The sequence below is a fragment of the Artibeus jamaicensis genome, unplaced genomic scaffold, assembly GCF_021234435.1.
Source record: "Artibeus jamaicensis isolate MK-2021 breed Jamaican fruit bat unplaced genomic scaffold, CSHL_Jam_final scaffold_804, whole genome shotgun sequence".
Taxonomy (NCBI): domain Eukaryota; kingdom Metazoa; phylum Chordata; class Mammalia; order Chiroptera; family Phyllostomidae; genus Artibeus; species Artibeus jamaicensis.
In genome coordinates, this window is record NW_026522055.1 from 2336602 (window position 1) to 2355279 (window position 18678).

The window sequence follows — 18678 nt, forward strand, 5'->3', positions numbered from 1 at the left end:
GGTAGGGAGCTTCTAGTACCTGTACTTTGCATTTCTGATCTCAGCCCTCAAACCACACAAACCCCAAGACTTGGAGTCTGTTCTGAGGTGCAACAGACACCTTGTCCCTCCATCTGAGCCCTGCAGAGGAAGTTTTCTCCTTCTGTATTGTTTTCACAGAGGACACCCATGGTCAGGTTGTACGGAGCATCTGAATTCAGAAGACAACATGCCCTTCTGCAGTTTTGGAGTTAGTTTTAATTTTAGCATCTTCTTGGTTCCCCTCTGCTATCCAAAATCCAGGACTCATTTCCAAGTACCCCAGGCCCTGACTCTTTGCCACTACCCACAATGACCGACAAACCATGGTCCAGACTCACAGAAGACACTGAGTTCAATGGTTATTTCTGTGGTCACATGAGACCTCTGTAAGGCACCTGGCAGGTGATGTGGCTGTCATGGTGCCAGGGCCATGGGATGGTTGGCTGCAAAAACAGCACCAGGTGTTAGGCCTCAGCTCAGCAACCTCCGTTCTTGAGTTCTGGCTAAGAGAAGAACTCAGAGCCAAGACTCAAGTTCTAAGAAAAAGTTTATTTAGGGAGACACAGAAGTAGAAGTGAGCCGTAGAAGAAATGGGCTCAGAAGACAAGTTACAGACAGGTGCAAAAGCAGGGGCCCTTAGAGCTTAGAAGAAAGAAAGGCAAATAAAGTGCACCTGCAGGAGGAAGAAGAGAAAAGGGGGAAAGTCTGGGGGGTGTGCTCAGGGAAAGACCAAGAACCCCAAGGAAAGAAGAGGGTGGGGAAATGCACAGGGGTGCTTCATAGAGAGAGTAGTGCTGGGTTTTCCATCCTGAAGACTGTCCTCTGGAGGCCTCAGGAGAGGATCTCAGTGAATGCATTGGTCTTGAAGTCAGCCATGGTATTGCTGCTTTTCTGGGCCTGAAGCTGAAATGCAGCTGAAACCTGGACATTTTCTGTGGGGTTAATAGTTAAGGGAGTGGTCATGCAAGGGCTTGTGCTGTTGCCCATGGCTAGGAACCCAGGGCTCTTCACCCTGGTGACCCTCTGCACCTGGCCTGTATTTCCAACTCTGCTCATGCCTGTCTACAGGACGATGGTGATCTCTGATGAGTGAACTATCCCAGGACCCAGGCAGATATGTGTGTTCCATATTCATATTCAGAAGGTGAGGGACTGCCTCCAATCACCAGGTGTTGGCATGGAGCAAATTAGGGTCCCAGGATGGCCAGACTCCAGAGGTGCTGAGAGGTGAATGTCAGGTGTCTTGATGAGGGCTGGGAAGGATAGAGAAAGAAACCCAAGACATGGAGAGGGGATTTCAGGGCGTGACTCTGGAAGTGGCTTCTGCACCAGCCCCAAAGATACCACCCCTCTAAGCCTCAGGCTCCTGGGTACATCTACTCTCACTCTGATCCCCTGCGCTCTAAGTAGGGGCCCAGCCCAACTGTCACATTCAGAAAGAGACTTGAAACTGAACTTCACAACAGGCCCCCTCGTGGCAGGAAAGTTAGAAAAGGGAACAAAGGCCTCTGGGCCCTACCCCTCCCCTTTTCCGTCTTGGCTGGAACGTTGGAGAAGTGACTTTCACTGACCACCTGTTCCGTGCTTCCTTCTCTGCAATGTCTTGTAATTGAGGGGACCAAAAAGAAGAAGAAGGAGGAGGTGGAGGAAGAGGAGGAAGAAGAAAGAAACAAAGAAATGGAAGGAAGGGAAGGGAATGAATGAAGGGAAGAAAAGAAAAGAGAAAGAAATTGCTACCTGGAGAGGAGGGACAAGGATGAACCATGTCAGCAGTCCCAGTGTCAGAAGTGGGGAACCACCCTACTTGCCCCCCTTGCCCATGTTTAATAAAAACCTTCCATCCAGACCCCATTGGGGCATCTTGTTCTCTGAGGTCGCACCCTCTCACTTCTTGAGTGAGTAGTACCACTTTAATAAATGTACTGTGCTTTGCTAAATCCTTCTGTCGCACTCTCTAATCCTTTTTTAAAAATATATGTATATATTTTTAAAGATTTTATTTATATATCTTTAGAGGGGACAGGAAGGAGAGAGGGAGAGAAATATCAATGTATGGTTGCCTCTCGTGCATCCCCTGCTGGGAAATGACCTGCAACTGAGGCATGTGCCCTGACTGGGACTCGAACCGCAATCCTCTAGTTCGCAGGCCCACGCTCAATCCACTGAGCTACACCAGCCAGGGCTAATCCCTTTTTGAGTCATGACAAAACCTAGACTCCAGTATTAAGCTGAAGCCTCCCTTGGCCTCCCCCAAGTATCCCCCAGCACCACTTTCTCCAACAGAAATAAGTACACCCCGCCATCTTTCCTGCTGGCATCTCTGATGTTCAGGGAGCAGTTATTAGTCTGGGAGTTCCTGAAGATATGGAAGCTGCCCAGGGTTTTTTCTTACAGCTTTTGACCTGGTTTGTTTATTTGAGGGTCCTGATGTATATTGGCCCCTTCCAGGGACCAGAAGATGGAGGGTGGGTCCAAGTGATTCCGTCATTTGGGGGGTAGTGGGAGAAGGTACAGGGCACCAGGACATGCAAACTCTCCTGCATAGTGACTGACCCTGGCATCTGCAGCTCATACCCTGCATGCTTCTCCAGAGACACTGTGGAGAGCCCCACATTTAGCTCTGACTAAAGCTTCCCCCACCCTTCTGTGCCCTGGCCCACTCAACTTCCCATTGCAAGGACAGTGGTAGAGCAGGGGTGACATCTCTGAGACTGGGGGCCCTATTCAGAACCCCTTTACGCCATCTGATTAGCACTTCCTGGCACACATCTGGCACCTATTTCTAACCCTTTGCCTCAAATCCTTCTCTTCAACAGGAATCCCCCAAACCACTGCAGGGGGAGCAAAGGTTAAGCCTAATTCACCCTGAGGATACTTCAGAAGTGGGCTTTCTGAAAGTGATACTTTCACTTCCCCCTACACAGACCCCACCACCTTTTGCCCCTGGAAATCCTTCTCTACCTTCCCTCAGGAGAACCAGGAATTTGAGTAATTCTTGCCCCATGCAGGGGATTCACCTGGGACCAAATATTCCCATGCCATACTCATCCTCAGCTCAGGTCTGAGGCATGCATGGAGCCTTGTGAAGCGCTGGCCATATAACTCCCAAACTCCTCTTGTTCCTGTGTCCAATGCTTCAAAACAAAGACCAGTATTTAATAGATCAGAGTTTGGAATGTCATGTAAGAATTGTCCAGACATAAAACAATTTTTTTTGTTTATTTAAGCCAAACTGACAACAATTTCCAGGAAGCAAAAGCTCAATGGACTGAGGAAATGCTCCAGAGAATGGCAGCTTTGCAGTTGTTTTATACATTAAAATCGAAGGAGGAGGCATAAGGTGGGTTACATAAAATCCATTGGTGGTAGACTATGGAGGTAGGAGAAAGCAAAGCAGAGAAATCTTTGAGATTAGATTAGGAGTAAAATAAAGAGACACCTGTCTGGTGTGCCTCAGTGGACTGAGTGCTGGCCTGTGAACCAAAGGGTCAACAGTTTGATACCCAGTCAGGGCACATGCCTGGGTTTCGGGCTAGGTCCCCAGTAGGGGGCACATGAGAGGCAACCCTACACTGATATTTCTCTTCCTCTCTTTCTCCCTCCCTTCCCCTGTTTCTATAAATAAATAAATAAATAAATAAATCATCTTAAAAAAAGAGACAAATACTTCCTTTATATTGGTGGGTATAGGATAGTTAACAACTAACATTCGCAGCACATAGAGTTGGTATTTGGGCAGCAGGATAACCATAAGGGGTTCTCGGTCTCTTGCCCTGGTGGGAAGATTGTGCTCTGAAGGGAATGGAAAAAAGGGGTCTTGCATTTCAAAGGTATGTTATCATAGATGCAAAAAGACAATAGACAAGCTCACTTAAGATAAAGATTGGCCTAGGCCAAAAAAGATATCAGCATAGGACATGACTACCCACCATGACTCACTTTTAGATAAGAAGTCTTATTTTTAAAGAATCCTATGTGATTACTTTAGACCTCTGAGCTTGTAAGACCACCATGCTGGCCTCTCCTGAGCTTGCCAGGTTTAGTATGTGGCCCCTTTTCACCCACAGGTTCAAGGAAAAGCCTGCCTCATAGACCCTCCTTGGATTTCCCACAAGCTGTACCTTTGTAGTGTGGTTTTGGTCTCCCAGAGAGGACCAAGACAGCCTTGCCATCTGCTGCTCTTACTACCCCTCCTCTGCATCGCTTTCAGACCTCTTCTTTCTTGGTTTTAAGAGCCACATGGGCTTTTGCAGCAGGTCCTGAAGATTCAGCCTTTTCACACATGACCCAGCCCCTCACCTCTTGAGGCTTCCTCTGTTGAGACCATGACATCTCCCCTCCTCCTTCTGCCTCCCTCCCTCCACCCAATAATTAGTGCTTGGCCTGCCGAGCTCCTTCACTGAAAACCACTTGACTTGTGGAATCCACAAGTTCCCTTCTGATCATATGAGTTTCCTGAGCCAGACAATGTGATAAAACTCAGAAACAGCCTGATGGAAGAGATGCACAGGGCAATGTGTGCAGAAAGGGCTTCCGTGCCCTTTCCCATCAAGTGCACCACTTTCCTAAATCCCCACATGTTCACCAACCTGGAAGCTATCCAAACCCCATCCTTTTGAGTTTTTATGGAGACTTCATTTCATAGACATGGTTGATTAAGCCATTGGCGAGGGTAGGGGTATTGTGGGACAGAATGTTCCCTCCCTCTAATCACTTAGTTGGTTCCCCTGGCAACCAGCCTCCATTCTTAGGTGCTTTCCCAAAGTCACTTCATCATAACAAAAGACACATTTATTGCTTCCATCACTTAGGAAATTCCAAGGGTTTGGAGAGCAGCTCTGCCAGAAACAGGGATGAAGGCTAAAATATTTTTTAGGATATTTCATATGATAATTTACAATATCAGAAATATGTACCTCAGTCTGTCTCTGTCTAATGTTGCAAACCTCCTACAGTACAATGTAAATACAATGCAAAGGAATAACAGATAAAGTGGCAAATTTCTGCAAGATTTCATGAGGTCAGTGATTAAAATTGATGTTTGGAAAATGTGCCCAAACCATGAAGTTGGGAGGATCCAGAAGAGTTAGGCCCATTGCTGTAATAAAAGCAACAGAAATGATGACATGATGACTGAAAAGAGAACACATTGAAGGATTTACCAGTGGTTTTTGGTGGGGGGAAATGCTGAAATCCTCAAACACTTTCACAAACACTGACCTTAAGCTATTTTTTTTCTTGAGCACATCATAGACACCTAATAAATATTTGTCAAATGGATGAAATAAATAAGTATTCTTTTTCTCATGTGACAACTCATTCTTATTATGTAACAGCACTCTTGTAAACATTTTGTACGTGGTCATTTATTTAATTATCCAATCCTCACTACCTAATGAAACAGGAAATTGCAGTACAGAGAGGTGGAGTAACTTGCCCAAACTTACCCAAACATCTGGCTTCAAACCCAAGCAGTCAACTCCAGAATCTTTGCCTCACTTTTTCGTGGTCACTGCTGTTTAGTTCTCTCATCTGAAGGGCACCAAAGAAGGGCTAATCCCTGTGCTTGATCTGTGTGATGGACAGATCAAGCAAACCCCTCTGTAGGCTGAGCTGGACCCTGAAGAGCCACGCCCAGAATGTAGGTCCTGGAGTTGCCCACAGTGGAATCTGGCTATGGAGGGGAGTTCTGCCAAACTCAACACCCTCTGGGCTCCCAACGTGTCTGAATAGTTTCTCTGTGCAGAGTTGTGGGAGGGAAGAAGGGGCAGGATATCTGGACTCTGAGAGTTGAGCTTTAAATCAGTGTGAAAATACAGAGAAAAAGTGTTTTTCAGAATATATAATGCCAGTTTCTCCTAGAAATAGACATCCACGGATACTGAATAGGTCTCCTGCCAACGTGAGATGACCCCAAGACTTTACTCTTGAGATCGCAAATGCAAAACCTGGCTGTACGGAATGGAAGTTCCTTAAAAATGGCGGCCTCAGGCATCATAATCTTCATGGGCGCTGCCATGTCGTCTCCTGTCCGTCCCAGGAAGAAAATGCACTGCGGAACAGAAATACAATGTAAGACGCCATGATAACTATTGGCAGATGTGGCTTCGAAGGATCTAGTGAGCGTGCGCACAATTTACCCAACCAGGAAGCGGCCTGGAGCGTCCATTCTGCTTACGTGATCAACTGCTTGTGTGTCTCAGGCGGGACCCTCAGGTGATTTGGGACATTAGCCATGGGGATTCAGTGAGGTTAGTGAGGTAAAATCAATTTTGTGTGAGTGATGTGGGGGTTAGGTGAAGGAGGCTGGGGAATAAGTGATGGGGGAATCTGTGGGGCGAGTGGTGGAATTCTTAGTGATGGGGGGTATGAGGTAAGTGTGTGTGGGGGTTCGAATTTAAGTTGGAAGATAGACTCGTTAATTTTCACGTTTTGCGTCTTTGTCGTAGGTCTGTAAGTATTTTTTGTGATGCACATTCCAAGTGTACTTTCATATCAGATTTTATATTGTTGGTCCATGAAACTTGCTCAGCTGAGGTGCGTCTTAAGAACCTTAGTACAATAGTTGTTGGTACTGGGGACATTTGGGGAAGCAATCCGCTGCCTGGGGCAGGGAAGGAGGAGGCAGTGATTGATTGGGAGCAGAAGCTTTAGGGACTGGAGGACTTTGAGGGACATATTGTGACACACTTGGGTGGGGGGGGCAGTGATTAGGGACCTGTGAAATGTATAAAGTGATTTTACAGATTCTGTAAACTCTGTAAAAGGGTAGCATATGGGGTAGCATATGAGAACCCTGTGCAGAGTTGCAAGGGATAGGGGGCCTGTTCAGTTGGCTGCTTTGCATTCTGAGCAGTGTGTTTTGGGGTCCTTCAGGGATGGATGGTACCTCAGTGTTGGTCTCTCCTTGGGTGCTTGTGGACACGGTAAGGGTCAGTGATTGGCAGTCAGTGAGCAAATCAGTGATGGCTACCTCTTGGGGTGCGTTATTTGGGGCTTCCTTTTGGAGTGCTTTATTTGGAATCTCGTGGTGGGGATTGTTTGGGGTTCTGTGGAAATCACACTCTCTGGGACATATTTATTGGCAATGAAGGTAGTAATGGCTTTAGGAGCCTAGCCTTGGCAGTGGCTGGGAGGTATTTCCAGACCTGGCAGCCCTGTGGTCCACTCACTGGGGATTTCTGGAGGTCAGACCTGTCCAAGACTGCATTGGGGTGTGGTGAGTCAGGGGCAATTCACATGGACAGGCCAGAAATAGTAAGGGATTAGGGGCCTGGTGCGTGTTTGTGGCTTTCTTAGGTCAAGGTGAAGTTGGTACAGTGAATTTAAATTTTTGTCAGTAAAGACTGAGCTGTCTGGGGTGTTATAGATGAGCACTGAAATGTCCAGAAGCTTGCATTAGACATAGCAGATATGGCCAGCTAGATCTCAGCTCTCTGAAGGCAACAGGAACTAGAAATGATGCTTTTGGAAGCTGCCCATGTAGGGGACCACACTGGATAGTGACAGCTGTGTGCAGTCTAGAATGAGGCAGACACAGGACTGATTCCCTTTGCAGACTGCATGCCCTTAAGGCGAATTATGTAACAGCATCAGGGACCTGATGTGCAACTTGCTGATTTTTATTCAGTGTGTACCACATGCCAGGCAGGGGTTAATAAGTCTCATGTCATGTAAGTTTTTCAATATCTGTGATAAAAACCTTCCAACTCATTTTGAAAACCACAACTAAAGTAATAGCCTTCATATTTTCACCACTAAAAGGGTGGCAGAGGTGCAATTAAACCTTCATTAAGTTTAGTCTGAACTTAAGGTCTTTTCTTTACTTTTCAGTGATTAATAACTAGAGTTGTAGTTTTCTGAACTTGGCTTATTGCACACACAGTGTCCAGTACAGTGAACTTCACTTAAGGGCCCTCAGAAATGTTTGTGTGGAGCAAATGCTAGATGAGCAACTATGTGGTCATTGCCTTTCCAGGGCTTCTTGGTGTTTTTTCAGAGCCTGTGGGTCAGGCCACATCTTCGAAGCTGTAGGATCCCTCTCCACGGCTCAGCCTGACTTTCCTGAGCAACTGTGACTGGAGCCTCTAGATGCCTATGCAGCTTCAAGCTCCTGGGAAAAGTGGAGTTGTCTGCAAGAGAAACCAAGGGTTGAAGCCCAGAGAGGACATGGCTGCTGATGTGAATTTGCCCCCAAGGCCCCAGGTCCTGGGTCCAGAGGAGCAGGATGAATTATGTGAGGTAAGCAGGGACAGCCCCAGGGACAGTTGTTTAGAATTTCTGTGCAGACACAGGAAGTAGCCACATCTGGACTCCCTGTGAGTGAAACAGTATGGATCCTCCTGCTGAGAGTGGGCCACAGGAAGCTGATGTGAGGTCATATTCACAGGCCATGCGTGTTACAGAGGAAACTGAACTGGCCAGTGAAGGAAGCTGTGTTAGAAAAGAGGGTCAGCCCTGAGCCAAAGAAAGAAGAAAACTTAGCCCCTGGTCTGGGTGGGAAGCCCTAGCCACAAGCAAGAATATGCTAACTCCTTCCTGCTCACCACAGGCGAAGATCCTTCCTCTACCACTGGGCCTTTGCATATTCTAAGTTGGTTCCCACCTGACTCCTACTTACCTACTCTGTTGGGTTGGCTCGTTTCCCCTCTGCCTTTCATAGTTTTCAGAGTCATAGGATCCTAGAGCAAGAACTGCCTTTAAGGACCATGGGACCATGTGGTTTTTCCCATTTTAAGGGATGAATAAAAATGCCAGAGAACTGTGTTTTAAAAATGGGCCATAGATACTAATATTTAGGAATGAGAAAGCAGGATACTTGGGCATACTAAAGATTTCCTGAAATTCTAAGTTTTTCTGTATATTTTATGACACTTTGTGTTTTAAAATAATAATGAGTAGCCATAATAATTAGTGATTCATTGTCCTGTGATAGGTTTATACTAAATTACAGAGATGTTCTATTTCAAAAAGTTATAGTAAGTGCATGGCTTTTTATCATTGTGAACTAATGTATTGTGAGATTATATATTTCATTAGTGTTTTAAAAATCATCTCAACTTGACAATAACATTTTATAATAGACGTTAAAAGAAACATTAACACTATTTACAAAAACATTAAGAACTTGTGTCTACATGTATCTTTCCCATTCACCAATGATGACTAATTTTATAGAGCTGCGGTATGTTGTTATAGGGATCAGTGTCACTTGAGGACGTGACCGTGGACTTCAGTAAGGCAGAGTGGCAGCAACTCAGCCCTGCCCAGAGACACCTGTACCTGGACGTGATGCTGGAGATCTATAGCCACCTCTTTTCTGTGGGTGAGCACACACGCCCTGGGAACCTTGGGTGGGCCTCCTTGAGGTTTCCTTCCTTGTGGAGTGCAGTGGGACACCTGTAGGATGTAATTGGTTTGTCTTTGGTTTTGTCCCAAATTGTTCATTCCTTTTGAGCATCTTAAGTGTTACTGTGTTCTTAGTGAAAGATACTGACTTTTCTGCTGAGCAAACGCAAGGCTTCATTGAATGGCCTCTAAAGCCCAAGACCACATCCAAATCCAATATGCTTTCTTCTTAACAGGGTGTCACATTCCCAACCCAGAGGTCATTTTCAGGATGGAGAAAGACAAGGAGCTGTGGATAGGCGAGGCTGAACTCCCACATCAGAGGCACCAAGGTGAGTGCCTGGCAAACGTGAATATCTTTGTGGGCCAGTATATACACAACCTGCTACACACATCCATTTTCACAGTGGTGGACACTGGGTTGCTTTCTAACTCCCAGTTCCTATTGCTAATTATCTTGAAAATGTCCTATAGGAGCTGGTGTAAGAATTTCTTAGGTGAACACTCTTGGAGTGAGATTGCCTAATTAGGATATATGTACACTCAATTTGACTAATAAACCATACTGCTCTTCAGATGGGCTGTACAAGCTCTATTCCCCTGTGCTGTGCCCAAGAATTCCAATTCATATACCTTGTTTGCCAACACAGCATTTACCACGTTTCTTATTTATGGCCCACGTGATGGGTAAAAGGGCTAGTTCATGTCTTGATTTCATTTTTCTCATAACTAAATAGTCAGAGGATCTTATCATGTCTGTTACCTGACTGGGTTTTCCATGTGTATATTGCTTTTGTTGTATTATTTTATCCCTTTGTGCCCATGGGATTCTCTCAAGACTTATCTTTTTATTTGCCCCCTGAATTCACTGATTTTTTCTTTTCTGTGCTGGATCTCCTTTCTTCTTTTTCCTCTAATTGTGATGTCTCCAGCTTGGGACTCGATGCTTCCCTGTGGTCATCCTTTCGAATAGGAATTGCCTTAAAGGGCCCTTCTATTCTGATCATTAGGCCTCACAGTTTTCTGATAATCCCTGTATTAACCCCTCCAGTCCCTGTGCCTAAACTGTGCTCTCTTGCCCTGTTTAGCCACATGGTGGACAGTTCCCATGGGATAACTCACTTTATTTTTTGGAGACCAGAAATTGAAATCATCACGCCAATCTCATACTCTTCTCACCTTATATACATATCTTTGTCAAATTCTTCTTTCTTAGATCTTCCAGCTCAGTCTTCTAATTTCTTTTAGAAATCCTACCATTTTTTCTTTTTGCACTTAACAGTTTAGCTGATCTTTTTTCCTAATCCCAGTGGTATCATCGTAAAGCAGCTCTCTTATTTTCTCATGCTTGGGTTATTCTGTCCCTAAGGGGCTTTGTGGATTCCTAATGTTTATGTGTTGACATAAAATATGTCACGTTGCTGTCAACATATTTTATTACTGCAAATACTGATATTTTATTCCTTTTTTATCAACAATATTTTAATACAAAATAGAGTTACAGAAAAATATAGTTATTTCAGTGACATTATCATCATGGCCACATATTTCCAATTTAAAAATGTACCTGAATAATTTTATTACTCATCCTTTACTTCATTGTTTTCATACGTTCTCTATGTAGACATCCTATATAATATATATACGCAATATATATTGTCTATTAGATAGTCCCCTCTATACATGATCCTTTTGTTATTTTGTACTCTCTCTACTTAATTTGCATTATGTCAGTGTTAAGCATGAGGGTATAAAAATTACTGAATTTCTAAAGATGGGCAGAAAAGAATATTTTGCTCTACTTTAGAAAGATAGTTTAAATACCTGCTGAAGTAAATTCAAAGGATCAGAATTGTAATTGAACAGAGTAGGTAATAGCATGAGGTGTTAAAATCATTAGCCTTTTTGGCATTAATCATGTCAATTTAATGGAAGACTACTTGGTAAGTATCAAAATAGAGGGCATAGAGAATGACCGCTTTTGAAGGTCAGGAAGAAATGATGTCATCTTAGAGGTGTGGGGACATTGGGAGGCAATTTTAAGGGCACAACATTTACTTTTTTTACGAAAGGGAGCTGGGAGATTAGTGACAATTTAGATCCTAAAGCTTGTTGGGAATGCAACGTGCAGTTCTCCCTGCTGGGATGTGTGATAAACCTCCAGTGATAATATGTAAGAGGCCTCCTTTTGGCCTGGAGACACCATTTTAAACAAGATTGCCTTTATTCAGTTTCACAAAAACCTATATCCTGAGCTTCCTGCTTCAGGCCTTGGCTATTCACAGATGTTGCCCTATAACAAACACTCTCATCCGTTACATCTTTTATTCTGTAGCCATCCACCAGGTCTGGGCATCTAACTTGCCTAACCTCCATAAGTGGAGCCAGGTCGCCTTCATTCAAGTCTAATTTTTCCCATTGGTGAGTAAGTGGTTTTGGCCAATTACTCATCCATCTGGTGCCTCTTCGTTATCCATAACATGAGGTAATGCGTGTAGTTACCTCATAGGTTGTTAGGAGGATTAAATGAGTTTATGTGTGTGTCACATAGAACATTGCCTGGCAAATGCAAAGTGCTATATAGGTAAGAGCTTGACATATAAGGACTGTGAGACTGTGTCCTTTCACCACCACCACCACCACCATCACCGCCACCGCCACCACCGTTGTTATACAGGACTCAGCTGTCTCCCTGTGCTCACCCGAACTATTCATCATGCCTTTTTCATTTTTTTCTCCTTCTAGAAATGAAGTTTGGTCTTAATACCCCACAACAGGACATTTCTGGAACAGTTTCATTTCACGACACGGCACGCAAGGTCATAAGAGATGATTCTTGGTATTCCATTTTAGCAGAACTGTGGAAAGATGCGGGCCATACAGAGAAAGATCAGCCAAGTCAAAATAAACCTTTACATCAGAGGGCTTTCCTCAACATGAAGAAACTGAATACAGAGGAAGATTGTCAATATAAGGACCCTGGGAAAATCATTCATGTGAGGCCCCATCTTGTTCCTTCACAAAAAAGACATCATAAACGTTCATTTGCAAAAAGTTTGACACCAAACCTAGAATTAAATAGTCAAAATCAAAGGAATACCACAAAACACTTCAATGAGATTGTGGGATCTAGTCATCTATTCACCCACAGCTCTTCCCATGCCAGCTGCAAGAATATTCACACTGGAGAGAACTTCTGCAAAGGTAATCAACGTCCAAAAGTCCTCAGCCACAAACAGTCATTCACAGAACCTCAGACTCATACTCCAGAGAAACCAGATAAATGTACTGAATGTGGGAGGGACTTCACCCAGAAGTCACATTTCCTCAAGCAACAGAGATTCCATAGTGTAGAAAACCTCCAGGGATGCAACAAATGCAGAAAAGCCTTTGCCTCGCAACCAAAATTTGGTGACTATCTGACAGATCACACAGGTAACAAACCTTATATATGTAAGGAATGTGGAAAAGTCTTTGTTCAGAGGTCAGAGCTGATTACACACCAGAAAACTCACACTAGAAAGAAGCCCCATAAATGCCATGAATGTGGAAAAGCCTTTTTCCAGACACTATCTCTCTTCAGACATCAGCGAACTCATATGAGAGAAAAACTCTATAAGTGCAGCGAATGTGGGAAAGGCTTCTCTCAGAATTCGACCCTCATTATCCATCAGAAAATTCACACCGGTGAACGACAGTATGTGTGCAGTGAATGTGGGAAGGCCTTCACCCAGAAGTCAACACTCAGCTTGCACCAGAGAATCCATTCAGGGGAGAAGTCATATGTGTGCATCAAATGTGGGCAGGCCTTTATCCAGAAGGCACACCTAACTGTGCACCAAAGGAGTCACACAGGAGAGAAACCTTATCAGTGCCACAGCTGTGGCAAATCCTTCATTTCCAAGTCACAACTCGATATACACCATCGAATTCACACTGGGGAGAAGCCATATGAATGTAGTGACTGTGGAAAAACCTTCACCCAAAAGTCACACCTCAATATACACCAGAAAATTCATACTGGAGAAAGACACCATGTATGCAGTGAATGTGGAAAAGCCTTCAACCAGAAGTCAATACTCAGCATGCATCAAAGAATCCACACTGGAGAGAAGCCTTACAAATGCAGTGACTGTGGGAAAGCCTTCACTTCCAAATCACAATTCAAAGAGCATCAGCGAATTCACACTGGAGAGAAACCCTATGTGTGCACTGAATGTGGGAAGGCTTTCAATGGGAGGTCAAATTTCCATAAACATCAGTTGACTCACACTAGAGAGAGAACTTTTGCCTGTTACACATGTGGAAATGCCTTCATCCAGAAGTCAGAGTTGGTGACCCATCAGAGAACTCATATTGGAGAGAAACCATATGAATGCTGTGACTGTGGGAAATCTTTCAGTAAGAAACCACAACTCAAAATGCATCAGCGAACTCACACAGGAGAGAGACCCTATGTGTGTACTAAATGTGGGAAGGCCTTCAACAATAGGTCAAATTTTAATAAACACCAAACAACTCATACCAGAGACAAATCGTACAAAAGCAGTTAATTCTGTAAAATGCTTCACCTGGAAATCAATACCTAGTAAAAATTTGCGTATACATAAATGAAACAAACTTTCTAAATCTCTCAATGAAAAAAACTTCATGAGTGATAGTTGTACATTATAGAATTTATGCTTCAGAAAAACTCTAGGAAATGTACTGCATGTCACAAAGTTACACATTACTTTATGTAAGGGAATTACTCAGAAAAGAACTTTTAAGAATGAGTGAAAGTGTCCACATTTGTACTACCTTTGTTAAGGATTATAAAATTCTCTGGGGAAGAAATGGCTAATGTATTGAGAAAAATATTCTATAGGAAGGGATAAGAGATTGTTACCAGCTTACTTATAGGCTAGTTTGTGGGCAATCACATAAATGATAACCCTGTTTAATGTGAGATACTAATATTTTTTAAAGTACCAGCAAACTGAATGGTAATTGGACTATATTATGTATGTATGTGTGGTATCTGTATATTTCTATGTGTATATTTTTACAGTCAGATCAATACACACCCTCAGTTCTATAGCATCTGCTACAGAATCCACTACATAATAGGAGGTATGGATTATATATATTTTAAATAATACCTTTTTTCATTAAACTTATTTCCTATTGATATATATATATATCCTGAAGTTGCACAGTCAATAGTTATTTATATAAACACATGAACTCACATTTTTGGTAAATGCGTAAATGTAACTGTATAATGTATACTGGTCTTTGTAGTGTAATTTCTCTTTGTTCGTGATTAGCTCAGCTCCACCCTGTCCACCTCCACCATCTATGATGAGCCTCTCATAGATAACCAGCATAAGGACTGGTTATGGGCTCTTTCATATTTTTATATGGGCTACTAATCATATACACCAGGAGTCAGCAAACTGGCCATCAGCTAAATCTGGTCAGATACGTGTTTTTTGTTGTTGCTGTTAAATAAAGTTTTATTGGGACACATTCATATTTGTTTATTGTCTGTGGCTGCTTTTGTGCTCCAGTGGCAGAGTTGAGTAATTGTGGCAAAGACCTTATTACCTACAAGCCAAAAATACTTGCTTTCTGGCCCTTTACAGAAGAAGCTTGCCAACATTTGTTATCCACATACATGCATTACTGTGCTCATAACCTATGTATTGATAGCAACTCCTCTGTTTTATAAATATCAACTCATAGCATACACATGTGGGCATCTTGTTCTTTTTTCATACAGTGCAGCTGTTCAATGCAGCATGGTTTTCTATCATGGACATGGTGTAAATTTTTATTCACCCCCCCTTTTTTTTTAACCACAAAAAGCAGAACAGCATAATCTTTAAGTGGACATGCCCAGGAGCCAGGCTCCTGTGTCTTATTCTACATTAACTGGGTAAGTCATTTAGTTCATCAGCCCTGGTTTTCAAGAGGAAGGTTATAATAGTGCCTACCCCATGAGTTTGCATTAGAAGTAAGTGGGTGGATATGTCTCAAGTACTTGGAACTGTGTGGAGAAAACTAGTGCTTGTTGAATCTGAACGGGGCCCTGAATGAATGAGTGGAAATGAAAGGGTGAGGAGTTAGGGATGCAGAGAGAAGCAGCAAGCTAAATAAACTCTAATAAGAAACCACCTGGGACAGGTGGGAGGGCTTCCAGCCCCCAGATATCCCTCAGCTTGGCATTGGGGCTCCTGGGGCTGGTATGATGCCCACGGTGAGGTTGGCGTAGAGGGGCTGCATCTCCTGTAGCCTGGCAAGTTGGAGCCATTATGCTGCCACCTGTTGGATACTGTACATCATATCGATTAATTTTTCCCACAACCCAAAGGAGGATATGGGAGGCGGCAAATGTGATGGAAGAAGACTTGGGGTGGTGAACACACAATACAGTACACAGATAATGTGTTGTGGGATTATGCACCTGAAACCCGTACAATGGACAAGGCCAGGATTCAAACAAGCATCTGACTCAAACCCCCTTTAATTGACCCACTAGCTTTATTGCCCAATCTGGCCAGCCTGGTCTCAAAGACGCAGATTCAGTGAAATGGAGCCTTTCCCTCAGAGAGCCATTCAAACTGACCCCAAACTCAGCCAGTGAAGACCAAAACTACAGCCCTTTGCTCTGATCCCTCAATTCAAGATCTTGACTCATAAATCCAGCTCCCCAGATACTCCCTGGCCCAGAAATTCTCAGCTCAGAGTGACTTCAGCTCTGACTGTCCAAGGCCATGCTCAGAGCCCTCTGCCCCCTTGCCCCTCCCCCTTCCTACCACACCCAGTTCACAACATAGATGGCATAGTGCAGTTGCTGGTGCTGCAGGAAGGGTGCAAGTGGAAGAACGGTTGCTACCAGTGTTGGGCTTGCCCAAGTAGGTCACCACTACTGCTGTGTGGTGCTGTGTCCAGCAGTCAGGTGGCTAGTATTGGCTTCCCAGCTCCTCTAGTGGGTTCTTTCCCACCACCTGCCCCATTGTCAGGTTCTCTGGAATCATCACCTTCAAGGGGCCATTTAAGAGAGGGAGAGGCCAAAGATAATCAGGAACCTATCCCAGAAACCTCACAACCCAGTTGTACTGGGTTGAATCATTCCCCACCCCCAAATTCCTGTCCACCCAGAACTTCGGAATGTGACCTTATTTGGAAATGGGGACTTCACAGACATAACTAAAATGCAGTCATACTAGATTAGGGTGGGCCCTAAATCTAATGACTGGTGTCCCTATAAGAAGGCCATGTGATGCCCCAGAGAGAGAGCTGCCATGGAGCCATTAAGTTAAAGTGATGTGCCTGTAAGCTAAGGAATGTTGAGGATTGCCAGTAATACCTAGATGCTGAGAGGCATAGGATGGTTTCTTCCTCAGAACTTCTGGGGTGAACCAAGCCTGGCAACACCTTGACTTTGGACTTCTGGCCTCCAGAACTGTGAGAGAGTAACTTTCTGTTGTTTTAAGCCACCTAGTTTGTGGAACTTAGTTATGGCAGCTCTGGAAACTAATATACCAGCACAAAGGGCTCTGAGCTTCCTCTGTTGGCTCACAAATGCCCTGCCCTCCTGGTTTTCCCTCCACCTCTCAAGATTTCCTCCTCCCATTCTCCCCTCCTCTCTCCCCAAGCTCCCATGTACCTCTTTTTCTGCCTCAGCAAGTTCATCACCTCCTACTGCTTTTCCCCATAGTCCTCTGTGGTCCTACAGTCTTTTGGGACCAGTCTTCTGGGTCACAGTGAGGGACCCCAAGAGTGATGTGTCCTGACCCATGTATTTAAAAGATTGCCCTAGGATGGTGGTTCTCAACAGAGGAAGATTTTACCCAATGCCACCCCCACCACCCCCAGGACATCTGGCAATGTCTGCACATTTTTTTATGGTCACAACTGTGTGGCAGGGGGGGTCGGTGCTGGCATCTGGTAGGTAGAGGCCAAGGATGCTGTTGAACATCTTACACTTCAGTATACACAGCAGCTTCACCCACACCCCACCAAACCAAAGAATGTCAACAGTGCTGAGGCTGAGAAAGTGCTCCACAGGCAATGTGATGTTCCCTACAAGTGAAGAGTGACCTGCATGGGAAGAATGCCTCTGTCTTGCCAAAGAAACTTGGTCTTAAAGACCGAGGCAGTGTCAGTCTTGCTCCTGAAGAAGGACCAGAGAGAGTTCTGGAGTCCTGGTCTCTGAAAGACCCATTGAAGACAAGGACTGATTTGTGGATCCTGAAGGTTTTCTGGTGGCCGTAGCTGAAGAATGAATCCTGGGATCTTTTCCTGGGAGTCATGGGCTCCTGCTGATGTATGCTGAGTCCTGTTTTGAATTTGCCCTTGGAGAGGAGTTACATTTACAGTGAACACTGGCAATCTTGGGGAAAGATGGCTGGGAGCGGATTAGGTTCAGCTTTGCTCTCCAGGCTCATAGCGAGGGCTGCCTTTACACTGGAAGCAAATGGGTCCTATGAACAGAAGTGAACAGGATTTGTCTACACTGGTCCCAGTGATCATTTTGAAACCAAAGGTGAAGAGTAAGAATCAATGCCTTCAAAAGTCACTAAAAAGTTACACTACAGGCTGGTGTCCTTGTCACTAAATCAGTGAGTGTATTTTTAGAGAAACTAGAAAATTATCTCATTGCAGAAGCAGGCTCTGGATCCAATCCAAAATGTGGGAAGGACAGAATGTGATTGGGGATATATAATCCTTAAAGTTTGGAGCATTGAAGAAAACAAGAATCCAATTTCAATAGCAAAGTCTCTTTTCTGGGACAGAAATAGGGAAGAACTACCTACTGGTAGAACTTCTCTCAGCTTTTCGGCTAGAAAGGCAGCTTACAGAAGAGAGTTGCTTCAGAGAGCAATACCCAGGCATGTGAGTGGCACTTCTAGATCTAGACACCCCTTTCTTGAGGCAAAATGAGAAGGCACCAGATCCTCAACAGATATGTTGGAACTGCACCGTTTGCACATAGAAGACACTTGTCAAGAACATTTCAGGTGGATTTGGTGCTGTCGTCTGGGGACGAGGACCAGTCTTTGAAACATCCTGTTAAGAGTTAGCTAAGTAGCAATTTATGAATGTGTTGGCTGGGCTGAGAATAGCAGGGCTTGTAATAATTCCTGTTATCCAGCTGTGAATGGTGTGGGTGTGGACCTCACGCGAATCATGCCCCATCGGCCAGCCGCAGGAGTCAGATGCATCTGGTGGTTTCTGCAGAGCCGCCAACAGTGAGTGAGGGCTGGTCACACATCAGCCAGTGTGAGGACACCTAGGCTTGCATTTTCAGACTTCCTCCTC

General features: G+C 44.3%; 1 protein-coding gene across 3 annotated transcripts; it reads left to right on the forward strand.

Annotated features, from left to right (window-relative positions):
• Positions 1–6169: 6169 nt before the first annotated feature.
• Positions 6170–14882, forward strand: ZNF175 (zinc finger protein 175). Of its 3 annotated transcripts, none has more exons than XM_053659737.1 (5): positions 6170–6237; positions 8000–8262; positions 9220–9346; positions 9606–9701; positions 12115–14882. In XM_053659737.1, the coding sequence occupies exons 2-5, from the start codon at positions 8113–8115 to the stop codon at positions 13920–13922; spliced, it is 2181 nt and encodes a 726-aa protein (XP_053515712.1). In that variant the 5' UTR covers positions 6170–6237; positions 8000–8112; the 3' UTR covers positions 13923–14882. The 3 variants fall into 3 exon arrangements, with proteins under 3 accessions (XP_053515712.1, XP_037007426.2, XP_037007427.2); XM_037151531.2 differs by having other exon boundaries at positions 6205–6272; XM_037151532.2 differs by having other exon boundaries at positions 6230–6281.
• Positions 14883–18678: the final 3796 nt, after the last annotated feature.